Source organism: Lygodium microphyllum, chromosome 15 (assembly GCF_053477565.2).
Source record: "Lygodium microphyllum isolate KBCC chromosome 15, Lygodium_microphyllum_v1.1.10, whole genome shotgun sequence".
Taxonomy (NCBI): Eukaryota; Viridiplantae; Streptophyta; class Polypodiopsida; order Schizaeales; family Lygodiaceae; genus Lygodium; species Lygodium microphyllum.
In genome coordinates this window covers 87,076,315-87,100,415 of record NC_141149.1, presented here as the reverse complement: position 1 = coordinate 87,100,415, position 24,101 = coordinate 87,076,315, and the positions used below count along the sequence as shown (strand labels likewise).

At 46.7% G+C, this 24,101-nt stretch overlaps 1 protein-coding gene across 10 annotated transcripts in view; it reads right to left on the bottom strand.

Moving 5' to 3' along the window:
- LOC148024742 (uncharacterized) overlaps positions 1 to 20,018 on the bottom strand; it is a 267,919-nt gene extending 247,901 nt beyond the window's left edge. For 4 of the 10 annotated variants that reach the window (XR_015693346.1, XM_087694401.1, XM_087694400.1 and 1 more), the window contains exon 1: positions 19,713 to 20,017. Coding sequence is in view for 8 of the 10 variants with exons in the window: in XM_087694401.1 (XP_087550527.1) it covers positions 19,713 to 19,815 (103 nt within the window). In the remaining 2 variants the exon portion in view is untranslated. Of the gene's footprint in view, positions 1 to 19,712 lie in introns of all 10 variants that reach the window. The other 6 variants (XM_087694403.1, XM_087694404.1, XM_087694405.1 and 3 more) reach the window with 3 other exon arrangements.
- Between the last annotated feature and the right edge of the window lie 4,083 nt (positions 20,019 to 24,101).

Sequence of the window (24,101 nt, the reverse complement as noted above, 5' to 3'; positions counted from 1 at the left end):
CCCTTAAACTTGGAGGGACCAGAACCGTGCCCACAGCAGCCATGGCTTCCTTCAACAGTGGCCAATAAACAGCTGGGCAATTTTCCACTTCAACCCATACAGGGCACTCCCGTTGTAGCAGGCGCTGAAAATCTGCCATTGGGCGCCATGGTACAACATGGACCAAACGGCGATCAAGAAACAGAGGCAGTTTAGACAGAAGAGCAACACGGTGCGTCTCAGATTTTAACAACACCTCAAAAAAACCGCGGGGCCCCACAAAAATCTCTTCAACACATTCCCCTTGTAGCAGGCTGTGCAGCCACTGGCGAATACGGGAAAGCTGGGGGATTCTACCAGTGAAGAAGAGTATCACCGCGCGATCATAGAATACTGAAAAGGAGCGCAAGACAGATTTGGGGTCAACAGTGGCTTCCAAAACATCCTTCGGAGCAGAGTCAGAAAAGGCTTCCTGATTATGTTGAACATAATCGCCAAGTAGAGTGTTGGCAAACTCTTGCAAATGCTCCCAGTCAACATCCTGAGAGTCTGCAGAGTCCGAAGCAACCTGAGCATAAGAACGATCCTGATGATCCATTGACGCCTCCGAAGTGTGCTTGGTGCGTTTGCCTGCAGGCTGAAAGTCAGGAGCAGTGGGCATCTCTTCATTGCACGGAACCATATCATCGGGTTCCTCGGTATCAGAGTCCGGACCAAGCGCTGCCACCGTTTGGTCTATAAAATCCAGGTCTAAGCCGGCCATGGTGTATCGCTGCGTATACCGGTCAGAGGCTGAACGAAAATCTCACGGGAAGCAGGAATGCACCGGCCGTTCTTCCTCTTCGCAGGCAGAGACGGGCTCGTTCCCGTTGCTGGCTCACACTGTCGCGCGCTCTGTGTGGCAACCTGGGGGTGACTGGCTGCTGGCCCTGGGTGGCAAAACGGGCAGATCAGGGTAGGCAGCAAGGAGGGGGCGACGGAACGTCCTGGCAGAGGGCGAGCTAGGTTAGGTGAGGTCGATCCTGCGCAGGGTCGAATTGCAGGGCCCCAGCTTCACGCAAGGTCCAGTCGAGCCTGCGCTGCCCTGGGGGAAGGGGCCAGGCGACACGCAGGGCAGGGCGGCGAGAAAAACGCAGGGCAGGGCAGTGCAACACGCAGACAGGTCAGGACGGCGCGCAGGGGGCAACGAAGGGCGACGGGGTAGGGGGCGACGAAGGGCGCGCAGGGTGCAGCGAAGGGCGACAGGGCAGGGCGGCGCGCAGGGTGGCGCAAAGGGCGTCCAAAGCAGGCGCTCGCTCTCTCTCTCTCTCTCTCTCTCTCTCTCTCTCTCTCGCACCTACAGGAGGCGACGGGCTGCCCTAGACGAGCAGGAGAGGCTCTGGCAGCTGCGACAGGCGTGGGCACGCGAGACTGACGGGCGCAGCAACGGCACGTGCTGACGGGGTTCGCGGCCGTCAGTAGGCAAAGTAGGCGGCAGGTCCAGGCGACGGCAGGACGCGGACGTCAGGGCCAACAACCTCCACGCAGGTCCGGGGGAAGATCGCCCGCAACGCACAGGGGGTTCGTCGTCAGGTCACGGGGGAAGCAGATCCACCATCGCGTCGTCTCGACGATCTCCCTCTCTCTCTCTCTCTCTCTCTTTGTGTGTTCATGCTTCTCTTCTATTGCGCACTCTCACATGGTATCATCGCCTAAGTGAGGACACAATCTAGAGATTTATTGCAAAGGAGTAGGTGTTCTTCGGGAAGAAGCAGCCTAGATCACAAAATGCAGATTTTCAGCCTGCATTTGCTGCAATCACAGCCCCTACTGGTGGTTTTGTGCCCAATCAACCTTCATGGTAGCCAAACGACATCCCCCAAGGGCTAGGCGACATCATCCAGGAAAAAGGCAACAGCATCCAAGCAGCACGCAGCAGGCAACCCCTTCTTCCTGCGTTTTGCTGGAAACACAAATTCCTTGGTGTAGGCGATTGCTTCCTGGTGTAGGTGACTGCTCCCTAGTGCAAGCGACCCCCTTCTGGTGGCGAGTGATAGCTTTCTGCAGACAAGCAGCACATCTACAAACATTGTAGCTGACTATCTTCTGTTTCCGTGTTGTTTCCATCTGAACACAACTTTTTGGATGATTGCAAGATCGCAAATATCTTATCAATTTACAAGGTTTGCTCACTTAGAGGAGGAGCTTCTTTCAACTCACTCCTTTGAGCGGAGATGCGATTATTGTTGGCAGGAGGAGACTCCCATTCGCACCCATCCCTCTTCTATTCATCTTTCACACAAAGCTCCAAAGTGAAGATGTCGTCCTTCATACCCTCAATGCATGTGCTTGTATTACCTTCCTTACCCAAAGAAGACAAACTCGATAGTTCAAACTATTTATTATGGTCGTGTAAGGTGGAGTGCATACTCAACACCTTCAATCTTTGGGCTCTTGCTTTTTATTCTATCCCCCATCCTAAGGAGGACCCAGCAGATGGGACTTCTATGCACCGTGCAATCCATCCCCATCGTATCAACATTCTTCTTTAGTCTCTCTCTCTCTCTGGAATCCAAACCCAGGACCTGTTGTTTACCTTTATCCACAACATTAGGTGGCTGGAGAGCCTCCTAAGCCGGGGCATCAAGCACCATGTCATCCTTAGGCAGCACAACATGCGCATCATCGGAAGACGGTTGTCTTTCTGGGCATTCGGCCATAAAATGCCCCATTTTGCCACATGAAAAACAGTGTCCTACAAAGTGGCCCCATTTCAAGTGAAAATGTAAAGGATGCATGCCAGAGCACTTGAGGCGAAGCCACGCCGGCCTTCTCCTGGCCGTGTCCCATAACATGCATAGGCGGTTTCGATTCATAGCCCTTAGGCTTGGGAGAACCAACACCGTTCCCACAACCGCCATCGCATCCTTTAACAATGGCCAATAGACCGCCGGACAATTTTCCACTTCCACCCACACCGGGCATTCTTGTTGAAGCAGCCGCTGAAAGTCTGCCATAGGGCGCCATGGCACAGCATGGACCAAGCGGCGATCAAAGAATAATGGCAACTTGGACAGGAGCTCAGCCCGATGTGTCTCTGATTTCAGCAGCACCTCATAAAAGCCGCGGGGTCCAAGGAAGATCTCCTCAACACACTCCCCTTGCAATAAATGGTGCAGCCACTGGCGAATATGGGAAAGCACTGGGATCCGGCCAGTGAAGAAAAGTATAACGGCACGGTCATAAAACACAGAAAAAGACCGCAAGACTGATTTCGGGTCCACCGTGGCTTCCAGCACATCATCAGTTCCCGAGTCAGAAAAAGTTTCATGATTATGCTGGACATAATCGCCAAGCAGAGTATTGGCAAAGTCCAACAAATGCTCCCAGTCAATCTCCTGCGAATCCACAGGATCAAAGGCAACCTGCGCATAGGAACGTTCCTGAGGGCCCATTGTCTCCTCTGAAGTATATACTTTGAGCGTTTACCCGCAGGCGGCAATTCAGAACCCGACGGCATCTCCTCCGTGCACGGCACCATATCCTCCGGCTCCTCTGTATCAGAATTAGGGCCAAGGGCTGCCACCGTCCGATCGAGAAAATCCATATCCAGGCCAGCCATCCTGCTGTCTTCTCTCTCTGTCAGGGCGCGCAGGCAAGGGCAACGTCACAGGGCCGGTCAGCCGACTTCACCGGTCTGGCGACGTCTCGGGTCTACAAGGCAGGTTAGGCGACCTCACAAGTTCAACAGGGCGGGTCAAATGAGGAGTGAGGCGGGCGCACCGATAGAGGGAATCGCGAGGCAAGTCTTCGTGCAGACGCAAGGACCGGCTGGCAGGGAACTTGGCACAGTCGTGCCCGCGGGGTCCCGCAGATGGGCTGATCAGCGTCACGCAGTGATCAGTCAGGGCACGGACTAGGGCGAGCTTGGGCGAACGGGCGCAGGCAGGCGCAACCAGGCGTGAAGTGGGGCGGCAGACGAAGGGCGGACGAAGGCGGGCAAAAACAGCAAGAACTGGGGCGGACGAAGGCGAGCAGGAACGGCGCGAACCAAGGCGGCCTGGTCCAAACGAGCGCGGGCAGGTCAGGAACAAGCGACGACGGGACGCGCGACGCACGTGCGAGTCACGACAGACGCCGAAACAATAGGCGCAGCGTTAACGGGCGCAGAGACGGGCTGATCGCTCGCTCCCCGCCATCGCCTTTCCGCAAGGGTTCTCCATTCTCCTGTCCTCTCTCTCTCTCTCTCTCTCTCTCTCTCTCTCTCTCTCTCTATGTGTGTGTGTGTGTTCGTGTTTCTCTTCTGTTGCGCACTCACACATGAAACTTCCTCATATGCTGCCCGGCCTAGAGACCATCTCCTACAGCCTAGCGCTCTCTCTTAGCTAGCGACACCTTACTATATCATGCTGACGTGACCACTATTGTTCAGCCTTGCATTGTCCATCATGGGCAGCCACCCAGCATCCATCTTCACGAGCCTACTATCCCACGATGAACAATGCAAAAGATCTCTTCATGAAGCCTTTACCCAAGGCTTCTATGCTTCATCACATGAGGTTGTTGGGTCTTCAAACACTCCCAAGGTATGAGAGGGGGTGTTAACCTACCTATGTTAACCATGTCAGTTTGTCATCTCCTAGTTGTTAGCTCCTATTAGAGTCTAATAGAGAGATAGGAGCTTTGGCAATTTACGTGCATTTTCCTCAGTTGTCAGCTTCCTATGTGCATTCCTAGGGCAGAATCTGCTTGTCACAATCTGCCACTACCTGCTAGACATTGTCATTATCATTTGGGATTTTTCCATGGTCTTCCCTTTTCTTTTGGCATTTTCTCTGGTGTGACCAGCATTTAATACTGGTCACCCAGCTTTTTGGGCACCTACAGGTGCATGTCGGCCAGATTTGGGCATTTATGGCTATCTATAGCCAGCCCCTCCCCCTTGGCAAACACACACTCTTCAGTCTTTAGACTTTCATTTGCAGATGCACACTCCGACACTCTATGCTTGGTGCTCTCATTGTCATCAGCCTGATCTGGTGCCCTCATTGACACTATGGGTTGCATGCAAGGACTGATCAGTCCATCCCCATTGTATCAACATTCTTCTTCAGTCAGTGCAGTATTCTTCCTTCATCTTCTACTTCCTCTCTCTCTCTCTCTCTCTCTCTCTCTCTCTCTCTCTCTCTTTCGTAAAAGGCAATTGTATTAATTACGAAAAAAAAGGTACAAGTTTACATGATTACAAGATACACGAGGGCTCTAAGACAACGTGTGGAAAATCCCAGTACGAAGCCAGGAAAAAGTTACACAAGTCATGGTAAAGACGCAGAGGAAATTGCCATATGCCAGGGAAGTAAGTCCTCCCGAGGGAGCAAATCCAAGTGCTGAATGAGATCCATCTGCCAATGCAGAAACCTTTAAGCCTAGCAATGTGTCTCAGTACATTAGAGGCCGAATCAAAAAGAAAGGTATTCCGAGTGGTCCAATTGTGCCAGCATCCCCAGTATTGAAAAAAGTGGAATAAGATCTTCATATGCAACTGTGGTGGTGTGGGGTATTTTGGGCGCACAAAAACCCAATCGAAAGGGGTTAGTGAGAACCCCACCACCGCGCGCCAAACTTGCGACAAGAGCGACCAGATATTCTTAGCGAGCGGGCAAGAAATAAATCGATCTCTGGCCGATTCCACAGTAGTGGTGCAGAAGAAACAATTGCCGTTCGAGATTCGACGCTTGGAAAGGGCCAAGGCAAGAGGAAGACCACCAATCATCACCCGCCAAAGAAAGACCTTACATTTGAAAGGTGTCTTATTCAACCAGCCCTCCATCACAGTTGCCTTACACCATGATTGAGATTTCCGCAATCCCCATACAGTATTAGCTTTAACAACCAGCCATTGATGATCTTTAATGAGAAGATGATACACTTGATTAGCAGAGGCCTTTTCTAGACTCAACCGACCTGCAAGGGCCCAATCCTGCCAAGGACGATCCACATCAAGGGCAGGAAAGGGTGGCCTGCTCTGAAGCACTAACAAAAGTTGTTCCCATAAATCACGGTATCCACGCGGGATTCTGAAAAGTCTCCTGGCAGTACGAAACGATGTGAGGACATTACGACTTGCAAGGGTGGCATCCACACCTGAAGTCGCACCCAAACGGGCCATGCAGTTGAATTTTGGTCTGAGCTCATGTTTGTCTTCCCATGAAAGTAATCTCGACACCGCCAACAATTCCAGTTGAAAAGAGTTAGTATGCAAGCGGTCCTCCGCTGGATGCCAACGCGCTTTTTGGAGCACCACTTTCCAGGAGCCAACCAAATGCAGTAACAGAGAGGAGGACAGACTGGAAAACCGAGAGTCTGCATTAAGGACATGCCACCAGGAGCTCCGAAGTTGGGTATTGCAATGCCGAAGCCCGCTGTCCTCAAGAAAATAACGGGCTATAATGGCCCATGGGTGATGATCCACACACATGGCGCGAAAGAGAGACCAACGAAGTGCCAGCATATGAGTTTCGGCATCCAAAATAGCTCCACCACCCAGGCGTTTGGGGGTACATGTATGTGACCACGAAATCCACGAAATACCTGTGTGCAATGAATCCTTCTTCCATAACATGAAACGGATGGGGCGAGTGACAGCCTTCAAAGTAGTAGGAGTCCATGGCAGCAATGGCAAGAAATATGTGAGCATTGGTAGCATAATTGTCTGAGCCACTTTGAGGCGGACATGGAAGGGCCACACTTGTGACTTCCAATACATAAACATAGCTGCCAATTTCTATGAAATCCACTCCAGTAGCTGCTTTGGCCGAACATCAACACCCAACGGGTACCCAAGATGCCTGACAATGGAACCACGGGGAACCACCTGACCCTGCCAGCCCAGTGACTGTAAATCAGACTCCGTGCAACTAAGAATGGCTGATTTGAAGGCATTGATACGAAGACCAAAAGCATGACCAAAGAGCGTCCAAACATCTAATGCCTTGCGAATGTTGTCCTTCTCCGTACGCAAAATCATAAAGCTATCATCAGCCAAAGATTTGCTAATGAAGTGCTGTCCCAAAGGAAGAGACAATCCGGCCAGCTGAGTAGAGGCTGCCATTGAAAATAACATTGAAAGAACCGGGTGGGTCGCCAGAGCAAAGAAGAGAGGACTCAAAGGGCAACCCTGTCTCACCGAACGTGCAAGGACGAATGGCTCTGTAACCCCACCATTGAGCATAACTCGCGAAGAAGCCGCAGCACTAATGGTGTAGATCAATTAGGACATCCGATTACCAAAACCCATTGCAGACATAAGTTCTGCAATGAAAGACCAGTCTAAATAGTCAAAAGCCTTTTCCAGATCCAATTGAATCAATACCACTTGCCTGGCATAGTCACTAGCCATTTGCACATTTAAGATATTATGCAGAATGTTGCAGCCCTTAATGAAACCATATTGAAGAGGATGCACAATAGCTGGAAGGTGCTTATGGAGCCGATTCGCCAGCACTTTGGAAAAGATTTTATACATCGAACCCATCAAAGAAATTGGTCTCCAATGTTGCAACATTGACGGTGAAGGAACCTTTGAAAGCAGTTTGATAAGGCCTTCTTTCCATGAGGAGGGCATGACCCCTGTTTCCCAAACCTGCTGAAACATAGCCGCCAATGGCTTCACCAGTTGGGTAGCCGAGCTCTCAAAGAATTCATTGGTGAGACCATCCCAACCAGGACTTTTATCCTTAGGTAGGTGTAACAAAACATCCATAACCTCCTCCTCACAAATATCTGCCTCCAAAGTAGTTTGCATATCAAGTGAAACCTGATGGCGGACCAAATCATAGAAGACAGAGCGTGCATGCGTAACCTGGTCAGAAGGCGACAGAGAAGAACCAAGAAGATCCAGAAAATAATTCCTGCACATATTGACAATGGTCTCCGGATCAGTGACCATTCGACCTTCTGAATCCTGGAGTCTAGTCATATTTTCTCGAGCCGGAGAAGCATGCAAGGTGCGAAAGAACTTATGAGTTTGACAAGCACTATCTTGCAAATTGTCAATCAAGTTGTGCAGTTTGGCCTGCTGATAAGATTTCAACTGAAATTCTTTAATAAGACCAGCCACACGCTGCGCCAGAGACAGCAGAAATTCATCATCTGGGGAGTCCAGTAGCAGTGAACGATCAAAGCCAGTAAGTCCTCCATTGCGTGTCGACGTCTCCGACAAATAGAGGCGTGATGGATCCCATACTGCCGAGCAACCCGTTGCACATTAGAGAGCAGTCGTTCAAAGGAAGCCGAGCCCTCAGAGGCGAAATCCACTAATAACCTCTCAATCAATTACTGCATATAGCCCTGAAAGATTGGATGCTTCAAATAAGACGAGTTGAAACGTAAAGGCAGTCTATCCAGCAACTGCATAAAAGGTGCAATGGGTTGTGCAAGTATCTCAAGCTGGAGAGGGAAATGGTCCGACAAGGCATATTGCTGCAAGACTTTCATTTCCAGCATCTCAGGAAGAAAATCATCATCCTGCATGATATACATTCGGTCCAGCCACGACCATGTCTTTATCCAAAATATTAGGTGGCTAGATGGCCTCCTGTGACGGGGCATCAAGCACCATGTCCGCCATAGGCAGCACAACATGCGCATCATCTGAAGGCGGTTGCCTCTCTAGGCATTTGGCCATAAAATGCCCCAATTTTCCACACGAAAAGCAGTGTCCGGCAAAGTTGCCCCATTTCAAGCGAAAGTGCAAAGGATGCATGCCAGAGCAATTAAGGTGAAGCCACGCAGGCCTTTTCCTAGCTATGTCCCATAACATACGCAAACGGTTTCGGTTCATGGCCCTTAGGCTCGGGGGAACCAGCACCATTCCCACAACGGCCATGGCATCCTTTAACAATGGCGAATAAATAGCCGGACAATTTTCCACTTCAACCCACACCGGGCATTCACGTTGAAGCAAGCGCTGAAAGTCTACCATAGGGCTCCATGGCACAACATGGACCAAGCGGCGATCAAAGAACAATGGCAGTTTGGACAGGAGCTCCGTCCGATGCTTCTCCAATTTCAGCAGCACCTCATAGAAGCCTCGGGGCCCAACAAAGATCTCCTCAACACACTCCCCTTGTAGTAAATGGTGCAGCCACTGACGAATATGGGAAAGCATTGGGATCCTGCTAGTGAAGAAGAGTATAACCGCACGGTCATAAAACACCGAAAAAGAGCGCAAGACTGTTTTCGGGTCCACCGTGGCTTCCAGAACTTCTTCAGATCCCGAGTCAAAAAAAGCTTCATGATTATGCTGGACATAATCGCCAAGCAGAGTATTGGCAAACTCCAGCAAGTGCTCCCAATCAATCTCCTGTGACTCCACCGAATCAGAGGCAACCTGCGCATAGGAACATTCCTGATGATCCATTGTCTCTTCGGAAGTATGCTTGGAGCGTTTGCCCGCAAGCGGAAGGTCGAAACCAGGAGGCATCTCCTCTGTGCAAGGAACCATATCCTCCGGTTCCTCTGTATCAGAATCCAGACCAAGGGCTACCACCATCTGGTCGATAAAAGCCATATCCAACCCAGTCATGCTTCTGTCCTCTCTCTCTGTTTCTCACTCGCTTGCTCTCTCACTGGTGCAAGCACCCGCAGGCAGACGCCGTGCAGATGACTGACAGGGCAACAAACGAAAGGTACCCGTTTCTGCAAACGAAAGGCGTTCAGTCTTCAGGCGTCGATAGGGCAACAGGGCGCTGCACGCTAACGCAGAGGAAACGACCACAGGCGGCTCAGGCGGGCACTCGTCAGGCGAGCAGGATCAGGCAGGCACAGGCGAACACGGGTGGAACAGGCGGGCAAGCTCCAGGCATCAACGGTGCGCTTTGACAGGGCACACAGGTCTAGGCGACGGCAACGGCAGGGCGCGCAGGTCGAGGCGACGGCAAGTCGAGGCAACAACGGGTCTAGGCGACGGCAGGGGCAAGGCGCACAGGTCGAGGCGACAACAGGGGCCAGACGGGCGCACAATCTCGTTCCGCCATCGATCTGTCCTCTCTTTTTTTTTTCGTAAAAGGTAATTGTATTAATTACGAAAAAGTTTTCATGATTACAAGATACACGATGGCTCTACCCCATTGTGTGTACAAACTGACTCTTTACAAGAACCAGAGGGCCAAATAGTTACAAAATCATGGCAAAGACGCGAAGGAAATTGCCATGTGCCAGGGGCATAAGTCCTCCCGAGAGAGGATGTCAGAGTGCCGGAGAAGATCTATCTGCCAATACAAGAAACCTTTAAGCCTAGCAATATGCCGCTGAACATTATAAGCAGAATCAAAAAGGAAAGCATTCCGAATGGTCCAGTTGTGCCAACAGCCCCAATATCGAAGAAAGTGAAACAAGATCTTCATATGTGGCTGTGTCGGTGTGGGATATTTGGGCTGCGTGAAAACCCAATCAAACGGGCGAAGCGAGAAACCAACTACCGCTCGCCAGACGGCTGACAAGAATGACCAGATTTTCTGAGCAAGGAGGCAAGAAATAAAACGATGACGGGCGGATTCCACAGTGGTGGTGCAAAAGAAACAGTTGCCATTGGAGATTCGGAGCTTTGAAAGAGCTGAAGCAAGTGGAAGACCACCAATCATCACCCTCCAAAGAAAGACCTTATATTTGAATGGTGTCTTATTTAACCAGCCCTCCATCACAGTTACCCTCCACCATGACCAGGATTTATGCAATCCCCATAGAATATTAGCTTTATTAACCAGCCATTGATGATCTTTAATCAGAAGATGATACACCTAGTTAGCTGAAGCCTTTTCTAAATTCAATCAGCCTGCAAAGTCCCAATCCTGCCAGGGACGATCCGTAGCAAGGGCGGGAAAGGGTTGTCTGCTCTGAAGCACCCTCAAAAGCTATTCCCATAAATACCTGTATCCACGAGGGATCCTGAAAAGCCTCCTAGCTGTACGAAACGACATGAACACATTGCGACTGGCAAGAGTAGCATCCGCGACCGAAGTTAAGCCCAAACGTGCCATATGGTTGAATTGTGGTCGAAGCTCATGTTTACCGTCCCACGAAATTAACCGCGAGACTGCCAACAATTCCAATTGAAACGAATTAGTGGCTAAACGATCCTCCGCTGGATGCCACTGAGACTTCCGGAGGACCAGTCTCCAGGAACATACCAAATGGGCAAGCAGAGATGAGGAAGAACTGGAAAACCGAGAATCTGCATTAAGAACATGCCACCACGAACTGCGGATGTGGGTATTACCATGCAGAAGCTCGTGATTCTCAAGAAAATAACGGGCTATGACGACCCAAGGATGACAATCCGAGCACATGGCGTGAAAAAGAGACCAGCGGAGTGCCAGCATATGAGTGTGGGCATCCAAAATAGCCCCTCCACCCATGCGTTTTGGGGTGCATGCATGCGACCAAGAAATCCAGGAAATACCCGTATGCAAGGAATCCTTCTTCCATAACATGAAACGAATAGACTTCGTAAGATCATTCAGTGTCGTAGTAGTCCAGGGTAGCAATGGCAAGAAATATGTAAGCATTGGCAACATTATTGTCTGGGCTACTTTGAGGCGAACATGGAAGGGCCAGGCTTGAGACTTCCAATACAGAAACTTAGCTGCCAGTTTCTGTGAAATCCACTGTAATAGCTGCTTTGGGGGAACATCAACCCCCAAAGGGTACCCAAGATGCCTGATAATGGAGCCACGGGGGACAACCATGCCCTGCCAATCCAGTGACTGCAAATCGGACTCCGTGCAGCTGAGAATGGCCGATTTCAAGGCGTTAATGCAAAGACCAGAAGCCTAACCAAAGAGAGCCCAAACATCTAATGCTTTGTGAAGATTATCTTTGTCCGCACGCAGAATCATAAAACTGTCATCAGCCAAGGATTGACCAATGAAGTGTTGTCCAAAGGGAAGCAACAATCCAGCCAACTGAGTAGAAGTTGCCATATGAGATAGCATCGAAAGAACCACATGAGTCGCAAGGGCAAAGAAGAGAGGACTCAAAGGGCACCCCTGTCTGACAGAGCGGGCAAGGACAATTGGCTTGGTAACGCCTCCATTCAACATGACCCGCGAAGATGCTGCAACACTAATAGTGTAGATCAGACGAGACATCCGGGTACCAAAGCCCATAGCAGACATAAGTTCTGCAATGAAAGACCAGTCCAAATAATCAAAAGCCTTTTCCAGGTCCAACTGAACCAGTACGACCTCTTGATTTGAATGCCTTGCATAATCAATTGCCAGTTGCGCATTTAAGACATTGTGCAAAATGTTTCTGCCCTTAATAAAACCATATTGGAGAGGATGCACAATGGCAGGAAGATGCTAATGGAGGCGATTCGCCATAACTTTGGAAAAGATTTTATACATAGAACCCATCAAAGAAATTGGGCGCCACTGTTTCAACATGGATGGCGAAGGAACTTTTGGAAGTAGTTTAATAAGACCTTCTTTCCAAGAGGAAGGCATAATCCCCGTTTCCCATACCCGCTGAAACAAAGCCGTCAAAGGTTTCGCGAGCTGGGTGGCATAAGACTCAAAGAACTCATTGGTAAGACCATCCCAGCCAAGACTTTTATCCTTAGGCAAGTGTAACAGAACATCCATGACCTCCGACTCACAAATATCTGCCTCCAGAGTAGATTGCATGTCCTAAGGAACCTGATTGCAGACCAGATCATAAAAAACTGAACGAGCAGGAGTAATTTGGCCTGAAGGCGGAGAAGTAGAACCAAGAAGGTCGAGGAAATAATTTCTACACATATTCACAATCATCTGCGGATCAAGAACCATTTGATCTTCTTCATCCTGGAGCCTCGTCATATTCTCTCGAGCAGGAGAGGCATGGAGAGCTCGAAAGAACTTATGGATCTGACAAGCACTGTCTTGCAAAGTGTCCATCAGATGTTGCAATTTGACCTGCTGATAGGATTTCAACTGAAACTCTTTAATAAGATCAGCCAGACGCGTTGCCAGTGATAGCAGAAATGCGTCATCGGGAGTGTCCACCAGCAAAGAACGAACCAAAGCCAGCAATTCCTCGGCTGCTTGTCAGCGCCGCCGACAAAGAGAGGCATGATGGATCCCATACTGGCGAGCAACCCGCTGCACATTGGAGAGCAATCGTTGAAAGGAAGCAGTGCCCTGAGATGAGAAATCCAATAAGAATCGATCAATCAATTGCTGCATATAGCCTTGGAAGATTGCATGCTTCAAATAAGACGAGTTGAAACGCAAAGGGAGTCTATCCAGAAATTGCTTGAAAGGTGCAATGGGTTGTGCAAGGAGCTCAAGCTGCAGAGGGAAATGATCCAACAATGCATATTGTTGTAACACTTTCATTTCGAGCATCTCAGGAAGGAAATCATCATCCTGCATGATGTATATGCGGTCTGACCGCGACCATGTTGTGGCATACTGGGCAGAATGGAAGGTAAACCCTGTAGAATAAGGATACAGCCAAGACCAGAGATCTTGCTTAAGAACGGCAAAAGCCAACTGCTGCCACGTACATCTTTCCAGCGCATCCATTACCAAATGTTCTGATGTGGACTGTAAAGAATCAACACACATATTAAAATCCCCCATCAAAAAACCCCGTCTGCCAAGGGACAAGGAACTCTACAAGGTATGCCAAAGCTCCCAGCGAGATAGAGGATCATTCGGAGCATAGAGGCCAAGTAACCATAAGATCTCTCCTTCGAATAAAATTTCAATCACCACAAAGCGGCCATGTACATCATTCTTGATAAGAACCGGCTGATATTTTTCATGTACAATCATAAGCACACCAGAATACTGCCTGGCATGTGTCCCTGCATAGAACAAACGAAAACCATGGCAATCCACAACTTTACCTGCTTCACTATGACTCTTGTGCTCAACAGCACACAAGACATCCCACTGATTCTCATGCAATATTGTCCATATGGCATGTTGCTTGTGGCGAGAACAAATTCCTCGCACATTCCACGTAGCTATCTTCATGTGGATTCAAAAGAGGATCAAGTACAAGGCACAGCTTGCCTCGATGAGACCTTTTCGGCGAGAATGTCTAGGACACCCTCATCCAAGAAATCAGCTAACACAGCAAAAGAGTTCTGACGACCAGATTTGGAAGTGGATGGCATATCCGCTGACTTGGGGATGAAGCGGGGATAACGACGATCCCATGGGGTAATGACGTTACCTCGAGTATCAAAAGCCAGCTTAGCGGATGGACCCTTAGAACCATCTGAAGACACTCTCCTAGCTGTCTGTTGACGGGGAGCATAGGAAACCATAGCAGGAGCAGAGTGCTCTGAAGACATCATTTCTTTCCTGCGCATATGCGTACGCATGGAATCTGGTGAGGCAACAGGCACAGTATCCATCATGCCAGCAACATGCCTGTTGCCTTTTTTCGCGCGTACATCTACCCAATCATTGCCACCAGAATCCAAACCCGAGACCTGTTGTTTACCTTTATTCAAAACTTTAGGTGGCTGGGTGGCATCTTGCGACGGCGCATCACACACCATATCTTCCATGGGCTGCGCAACATGCTCGGCAGCTGAAGTGTGGTGCTTCTCTGGGCATTCAGCCATAAAATGCCCCAATTTTCCACATGAAAAGCAATGTCCTGCAAAGTTGCCCCATTTCAAACGAAAATGTAAAGGATGCATGCCAGAGCAGTTAATGCGTAACCAAGCAGGCCTTTTTCAAGCAGTGTCCCATAACATACACACGCGGTTGCGATTCATGGCCCTTAGGCTTGGGGGGACCAGAACAGTGCCCACAGCGGCCATGGCGTCTTTTAGCAGTGGCCAATAAACAGCCGGACAGTTTTCCACTTCAACCCACACAGGGCATTCACGTTGCAGCAAACGCTGAAAATCTGCCATGGGACGCCATGGCACCACATGGACCAAACGGTGATCAACGAACAATGGCAGTTTAGACAAGAGAGCAGCACGGTGTGTCTCTGATTTCAACAGCACCTCAAAAAAACCTCGGGGGCCAACAAAAATCTCTTCAACACATTCCTCTTGTAGCAGACTGTGCAGCCACTGGCGAATACGGGAAAGCAGCGGGATCCTACCAGTGAAAAAAAGTATCACAGCACGTTCATAGAACACTGAAAAGGAGCGCAAGACATGTTTCGGATCCACAGTGGCTTCCAGAACATCTTCCGTTGCAGAGTCCGAAAAGACTTCCTGATTATGTTGAACATAATCGCCCAGCAAAGTGTTGGCAAACTCCAACAGGTGCTCCCAATCAACCTCCTGGGAGTCCACAGAATCAGAAGCAACCTGAGCATAGGAACGATCTTGGTGATCCATTATGCCTGCCGAAGTATGCTTGGTGCGTTTGCCCGCTGGCTGGAGGTCAGGAGCAGGGGGCATCTCCTCTGTGCACGGAACCATCTCCTCTGGTTCCTCGGTGTCAGAATCCGGACCAAGAGCTGCCACCGTTTGGTCTATGAAAGCCAAATCCAGGCCAGCCATATTGTATCAGTACGTATGTTGGACAAAGGCCAAGTGAAAAAGTCACGGGGGGCAGAGACACGCAGGCTTCTCTCTCTCTCTCCCTCTCTCTCTCTCGCTCCCTCTTTTCTGTACCGAGTCGCTGTCCAGGGGCGTATTCTGTACAACGAGCTTGAAGTCCTCTCACTGCTGTGTTTAGTAGACAGCTATTTTCAGCAACTGACATCTTTGTGTTTTCTCCTCCAATTGGATGCCCAATGGTCATCTTGACAGCAGCCATCATTACGAAGAGATTACAGCATCTTCTTCTTCACCAACAGCTCTTAAGGACTACATTTTACTCCCTCTTCTGCTGTCTATCATGAGCTACTGTCCTCTTTGACATTCCCCTGCCCGGAGGACTTTGTTTCACTCCCTCCATAGAGCGCCCTCATCAATAGGTGTTGACACCTAATCAGCCAAGTTAGTGCAGTCATCTCTGAGATTTGATCTGCATCATCAACTCCACCCTGCTCACCTAAGTGCTGATCCCAGAGATGGAACCCTGAGCCTCTCCTCCATTGTATCAGCATGGAACATAATTCATATTTAATTAATATTCTTTGATTCTGAGTTCTATGTCTATGTCCGTTGTACAGAGTGTTCCCCCCATAAGTCCACACCCATATATGGAGGACACACAATTTGTGGAGTCTATGCAAGTATGCCTCAACATGGTGGCCATTTTCCTCAACTTGGCAACCATCTACAACAGCCAGTGAGATGATCATGACAACCTGATTCCTGCACCTACAGCCCTACATATGTTGTCCAAGAGGTCTATAGGAGCTGCCAATCTGCATTTCCTATTGCAGCATGTCTCAGGCAGCCACCCAGCATCCCTCATCAGTCCCTCTCTTGTCGACTATACATATAGCATTTGCATTTGGCATGAGCAAGCTTGTTTCTTCATCAAACACACACTTTCTCTTCAGCAAGCCCTATCCTGGAGCCGCACTATCAAAAAATGACTAAGAACCAAAGAGATAGTAGGGTTTGCACGAGAAACACAGTGTGTGTACGGCAAAACACTGAGAGAGATGAGAAACTCAGAAACACAAGAACATGATGATGATGCACTGAATCATGCTATAAGAAGAAAAGCTAATACAATGGAGCCAAAGCTCAGAAGATGACTGCATTGTCTTGTTTGAATCGGGTGGCAGCACCTGTAGGAATCTACACAATGAAGGGAGCGAAACGCAGTCCTCCGGGCAATGGGCTATCGAAGTAATCGCTAGAAGGTGAAGGACAATAGTCGAGGGAGTGAACCACAGTCCTTTAATGCCGTCAGAGATGAGAAAGATGATCAATTGTCGAGGGAGTGAACCGTAGCCCTCAAATACCAGGGAGATGGCCTAGGCAGCAAACACAAATCTTGGAGTGTGTCAGAGTTGTCAAACGCAAGGAAAGCAACCGAGATGCTGACACTAGGTTGTACAAGGTGATGACGCTAGATGATGAAGGATCACCAGGTGGGAGATGATGTCACCAACTGTGTAGGATTGATGCCAAGATGTGAGGAAGCTCCAAAACGCAAAACGTGCTAATGGAACAAGGCACCTAAAGCAAAGGATGAAGATGGAGTAGACAACCATGAACCATAAACCACAACGTTTGCCAAAAGGGGTGTGAGGGCAATGGAAGGTCTAGAGAGAGAACGGAAGAATGTCGAAGTGACGAAAGAAGAGGGGTGAAGAATGACTTAAGAGGAGAAGAAGGAATGAAGTGATGGCCTATTTATAGGCATTAGCTATCTAGGGTGGCGCACAACTGTGTGGGTGCCCACTAAAAAAGTGACTAGAATGTGGACACTGGCCCTTTTTTGGGCTGTCAATGAGAAACCCTAAAGAAAGTGTGTAAATTGAAGTAGTTTCTTAACAAGCACAACCTCTAGCCACTACCCAAAGAGCTAACATCATCTTTGCCCTTGCAAGTTTGCATTTATGCTGCTGGTTACTCTACATTGCTGCCATCTTCATTGGAGCAGCTTCTCATCATTACTAATAGCTCCTAAGAACCATGCTCCACTACCTCTGTGCTATCCATAATCATCCAGTGTGTTCTCCAACATCCCCCTACCCAAAGGACTGCATTTCACTCCCTCCATAGAGCATTCTCCGTCACAAGTATTGCTGTCAAATCAACCAAGACATTACGGTTATCTCCAACTCTAATCAGTGTCATCAACTTGACTCTACTCACCTTAGTTCCGATCTCAGAGACACAGAAACCGTGAGACTCCATTGTATCATCATTGCGCGTGATTCCATCATTTTGTTCATTTTCTATGTTTTGAACTTTTGGGTCTCAATGTTTGCCGTACAGACTCTATGTTCCTCCCTTCGAACCCTACCATTTCTTTACATGGTAACAGAGCAAGGTGATCCAAGAGCTAAATATTCTTGTTCTCCATGAAGGGGAATAAAGGTTGTGAGGAGCAGCAAGATTATCTTAGATTCTAGACTCTTCTTCATTCTCCTACATTATCTAGGAAATACCAATATCTTATTTTCCCTCCCACCCTTTATTTGAGGTTTGGCACATTGGTGCTATGGCTTCTTCAAAGGCAAAAGCATAGGCCACTAAGTGATGCTATTTCAGCAAGAATAGTCACTCCATTGAAACTATCATCATCAACCTTTGCTTCATATGTCGCCAGAGTATATATGTCCACCTTCAAGCACTCCTTGTGCCACCTTGTCATTCTAGACAGCTGAGATCATTCTGCATCAGCTATCAAATTTCTATACCAATGGCAATAAGATACATATGACACACACTAAGCCCTAGCGAGCAAAAGGAAGCTTTGGCACCTCATCACATGATAAGCCCTCCTAGAGACCACCCAAGGAGGTACAAAGGTCTTTTCCACCTACTTTCGAGCTCAATGTCCTCCATGACCCTCAACTTCACAGTCTACTCCATTGAGAGCCAATGGCTTTTCATCATCACCCTTGATTTCATAGCTTACTCCATTGAGAGAAAGTAATTGTTCATCACCACCCTCGGCTCCACAATCCGCTCCATTGAGAGACAAAGCTTATTGTCTAGTAATTGTGGCTCCACCAAAGCTACTCATTTCTATTCCTTGCTCGTATGACTCAATGGACACCATCTCCAATGAGGGCCTTGAGGAGATTATCCGTGATATGCCCTCTTTTTCCCTCCCTCTCATCCCTCTTCTACTCAATTTCAGGAGAACTCTAGCTGTTGTTTGGCCTCCATTTCATCACAACCTAACAAATAGCCGTTGATGCTAGTTTCCTTAAGAAGCAATGGAATTTGATAGGGAGTTGATGCCTTGAAGAGGATGGGCCCTCAAGATTCAGCTATAAGTGGTGTGGTGACCAACATTTTCCTAGGAATTGTCCAAATGTTAAATGTGACATATGTGGGATGTCTGGCCATTTAGCTAGTACCTGTTGGAGTAAGATTAGATCTCTCCAGCAAGGAAGTAAACAACCAACTCTATATCATCTTTGGCACTCCTGTGGTCAAGCTTTCCTCATCAAACACACCGGTTCATGATTCATGAGTTTTAAGATTCCCTCTTTCCTTTAGAGGGATTCAAAGGGGAATCTTCTTCCTCCCATTTCAAAGGTGGTCATTGTTCATCGTGCAGACCTTCGCACAACTTGGCCACAATTCTTGGTCTACTTCTCTACCATTCGTAGCATCAACACCCAAGATCTGTAGGATTTACCCAAACTGAACCCTTGGATGGTTCAACCATGACTTGGTGGTTGTACCTTTGCATCTTGTCTAGCCTAGAGATAGGGATAGTTTCCTCTCTCTGGAGGCCCAAGATCAGCCACACCTTTGCATTCTCACCAGCATGGATTCAGAGCTACTGGTTTCTCTCTCGAGGTTGAGTTTTCAAGCACCTTCAGCTACCCAGCTAGTGGCTTCTCTCTCAAGGTTGAGTTTTCGAGCACCTTCAGCTATCACCTTGTCTGTTAGTCTCACACTAGCAACAGTTCTGTCATTCTAACTTATGGTCTCGGAGGTCATTTTAATCTGCAAATTTAAAACGTTAATAAATCTCTATATGAATGTGTCTGTGTCTGTGTCTGTGTCTGTGTCTGCGTGCGTGCGAGCATGCACGCGTGCGCGCACGTGTGTGTGTGTGTGTGTGTGTGTGTGTGTGTGTGTGTGTGTGTCTCTCTCTCTCTCTCTCTCTCTCTCTCTCTCTCTCGGATAGAAAGTCTACCACATGTGAAGACGAGCTTCAGATTCTGCACGAATAAGAGCGGCCATGCCTGGGACAGATCCACCAGAGGATGCAGAATTATCGCGCGGTCCACCTTTTCCATCAGCAGCTGCTGCTTGCTAGTTGGTCAATCACAAAGCAGTGTGAGGATGAGAAACACCATGTGACAATATTGATTACGCAATGATATGTTCCCGCGAGTTGCTACAATAGCACGTGTGATCTCCATACTCGAGAAAGACTCGAGAGACTGGTCAGTGGTCCTACTTTCGGACCATGGTGCACGTCGCAAATCAAGAAGTTAAAAATGACTTTTGTCATTAAAATTTTTTTTTAAACAAAGTGACGTAATCACAAGTGCCTTGCAAGGTAAGGGTAAGAGCCGTGCCTCGCTCAAGGCAATCGACTCGATTGACTTGATCGAACATGGCAGGAGAGCTGTGCTGTTCGTAGGTCACACATAAGTTGCTCGAATCAATGACATCACATAAAGATAACAAAATGAAAGGCAACGAGAGGAGAGAGAAAGTTTGTGCTCGTAGCTTCCTTAAATCATAGGTTGCCACAACTACTTCACTTGGAGAAGTAGACATAGTCCCTTCATTTTTAGAGGGACTGCATCTACTAGGCAAAGTCCCTACTTTTAATTTAGTGGGTCTAGTTCGTTTGGAAGTTAAAGCTCCACTTCCATGCCTTCACTTTCCTCAACTTTGTCGACTCTCCGGGCATGTCCCAACTCTAAGCAATCAAAAGACTTCACAAGAGGAAAAAGATCGATATTATGGCCATAGATAGAACTGAAAGGATAATACCAAGGGCTTCCCATGGGCCCTTGTCAAACAGGGCTCAATTAATAAAATGCATTGAACCATAGCTTTTCCATGCCTAGGTAATCAAGATGTTTTGGACTTGTAGCTTATAAATGTATCCTTAATGTAGCCTGATCAAGTCCAAATTTGAGCATTTATAGGCTACATGCCGTCAATATAGGCAAAAGAATAGCCAAAGTTTCAATTTGAGCAAAAGTTGTAAGATGCACAATGGCAAGTTATTATCACGTGGTTTGGAAGACATTATATAAATACTCTCTAAAGAGATGTCTTTGGGAATTACATAGAGCTTACCGATAGTGAACTTGTTGGATGAAGAGTGCACTTGCATGTCAAGTAATCAAGCTGCCATTTTTTCTTGATTCACTATTGCCATGGGTTATAAAATTGATGTTTGAGATTGCAAGGTTGTCCAAACTTTTGTATAGTGAAGTAGATACATCTGGGGTTAATTATACCCAGATTTATACTAAGGAAAAGTCGTAGAAATTGATGTACATGTAGAAGCAAAATGCTAAGAAAATGAAGTCGGGTGAGACCCCTCAGGAGGACAAACAGGAGAAAGGCAAGAGGATGACTTCCACCAAGAGCAGCAAAAAGAATGATTCTTCAAAGAAAGATGGGGACGAGAAGAGGACAACATCAAAAGAGGAGTATGTTGTAGAAAAAGCCTTTGAGGATTCCAAAAGAACAGAGACCAAACAACAAGCTAGGCTCTAAAAAGAAGAAGAGGAGCTAAGGAGGAAAGAGGCAGTAGACTTGATTGGCCAGAGCTTAGCCACTTTAAATTGGATAATAAGCCAATTATTACTAAGAGTTGTTTACACTAGATAGAGTGGAAATCATGTATAAGTCCACTCTTTTATTAAACTTCCGAGGTCTTCTCAAAACTTCTCTAGTAGTCCAAGAGCAACTTGCATATTAATTTCACTCACTTCAACTAGCTAAACCTCATTGGTTTAACCAATCTCAAAATATCCAACATTTACTCTAACTAATCACTGATAGTGGCTAGGTCTCTAACTAGGAACTAGGAAAACTAGCCTAGATATGCTATTGATTCTCCCCATCTTTCACACGCTACTCCTCATAGTTGTTATTCTGCCACTTGCAATAGTTTATTTAGGATTGCTTTTTGTTGAGTTTTTGTGTTTTGTTTTGGAAAATTGGCAATAGTTTATTTAGGATTTCTTTTTGTCGAGCTTTTGTGTTTTGTTTTGGAAAATTGGATCATCTAGTTCGAGTCTTAGCATCATTTAGGTTACTTATTATTACTTCTCCTCTAATTAAGTTCCCTTTTTATGAGATTAAAAGAAACCATTCAAAACAAACAATCTAGCATCCTTATTAAACCCCATAAGCTAACTCCTTTTTTATGCACCCCACTCCACCAACTATCATATCATATCATGCATCATTGCTCAATTAATGGTTAGGAAGTTAGTATATTTTAAATTTTCGATAAGATCATCTTATCCACTTCTTTAATTTACATAAATGGAACACAAAATGAATCAAGTGTCTTACCATCACATACATGCTATATTCATTTTAGATCCCAGCTATCCTCCCCCTAAATGAGAAATTTTAGTACGATTCCTTTACTCATTTGGTAACCAAAAATAAATAAAATTTCAATTATAGTGAATAAGTTGATTCTTTAAGTTCACATTCAACACTAAGGCTAAACCTCAAACCATAGAGCCATTTTTATAAGGAAATTATTTCCATGTATGGCATGTAAGTTCTTAAGTTTAAATATATTTTATTATTTAGTTTCTCTTATGGAAAAGATGAAACCATATTAACTCAAATTCTCATTCTTGATCGCTTCCAACCTAAAACCCCCATGTTCAGCCTAGATCGTGAAGTCATGCATATTTTAATCAACAAATTTATGCAAATTAAAGGTCTTTATGTTGATTTAAACCTTACATTTAAATTAAAATTATTCATAAATAAAAAAATCTAAAGATCTAATGAACATTAAAAACTTTATTTCAAAGAGTCCTAAAAGTAGTCTACCTTGTAGTCCAACAATGAAATTTGGTCTATTAGGTTTTCTTCTCTCAACATTTAGGCTTCACAATCACTTCCTCACCCTAAATGAATATTTCACACTTCAATTTTGAGCCATTTCTTTTAATGCATAGAAGCTAGAATTTACTTGTTTATTAACCCCTTTATTTTGCAGGTTAAAAAGGGCTAATTATTTCCTTCCTTCTCAATGATGTATGCAAAAATGGGCCGCCATTAATAGGAAGTCCTCCAAATTTCTATCATGTTGATTAGAAAAGGGTAAAAGGCTAATGCTCAATGGATTTGGGAGGGGGGGGATAAGGATAATGAGAAGGTGACGATGAATGAGAAGGAAATGATGATGAAGTTGATGATAATGATGGTGATGGAATTTTCATTACATTTGCTGCTTCATCTTCTTTTCTTACACTTCTTCCCCTTGGTGATTTGGCTTCCCCTCAAACCTCCCCACATTCAATCTCAACGACCATCCCCTCCCCTTCAAACGACTTCATTCTTTTTGAATTCTTGGTTTTTCTTCCTACATTTCCTTTCACTTATCATCGCTAACCCTTAACCTTTAACTTTATAACCATCTCCCTCCCCTCCCCCTCCCCCTTTTCCATCTAACCATTTTCTTATCTTATTCTCGTGGGTATTATGGAGACACATATGAGCAAAGGCACTTCATGAAGGGAGGCGATTGCAAGCTACGTAATTGTCGTGGAATTAGTAGGAAAGTGAACACAAAACTTAGAGATGCTGACAATGGCCACAATAATTTGAGTGTCATCAAAGAAAATTAAGTTATCAATGCAAAAAGTAACTATTTGTCAAAATTTCCAAGGCTAAACAACCTCTTGAGTTATGGATTACATAATTGGATACTTTTTTTGTATAGAACAAAGAATAACAATAAGCTACTTGAGTTTCTATTCCATGAGACTATTTCTAATAAAAGGATAAAAACATGACTTGTTATAGATATGTGGGTGTCAATGTCACCTACCAATATCCAAAATTAACCGACTAGTAAGTGCAATCTCCTCTCTAGAGAGAATCCCCAAAGAACAAGTGCCACAATTGTCCTCTAGCCTTAGTTTTTGGGTGTATTCGGTCACGGACATGCCATGATCAAGTGCATGGAGTAATTCTTGCTCATGCCATACGAATCCACACCCCATGCGAATGCACCCTTAACAAGACATCATCAAGCTAACCATGTGAACTGACCCTTGCCATGTCATCATAGAACCTTCTAGAAGATGCACTATGTTGTTGCCTATATCATCGATGATGTCATCGTGGAACATTCTAGAAGATCTTTAGCCGCCCTCCAACACCTATAAAAGTAGGGGCTCTCCATAGAGCTCCTTAGTCTTGCCAATGCCAGTCTTGGGAGCTCAAGGAGTCGAGACCTCCAAGTAAGTAACTTCGAGTTCCAAATCTAGTTCTTGTCTAGTCATGATATCTAGTCTTGTCCTATCTTCTATTATACTCCTCTTGTCTTGTGACCTTGTAATCTCATTGTACAAGATCT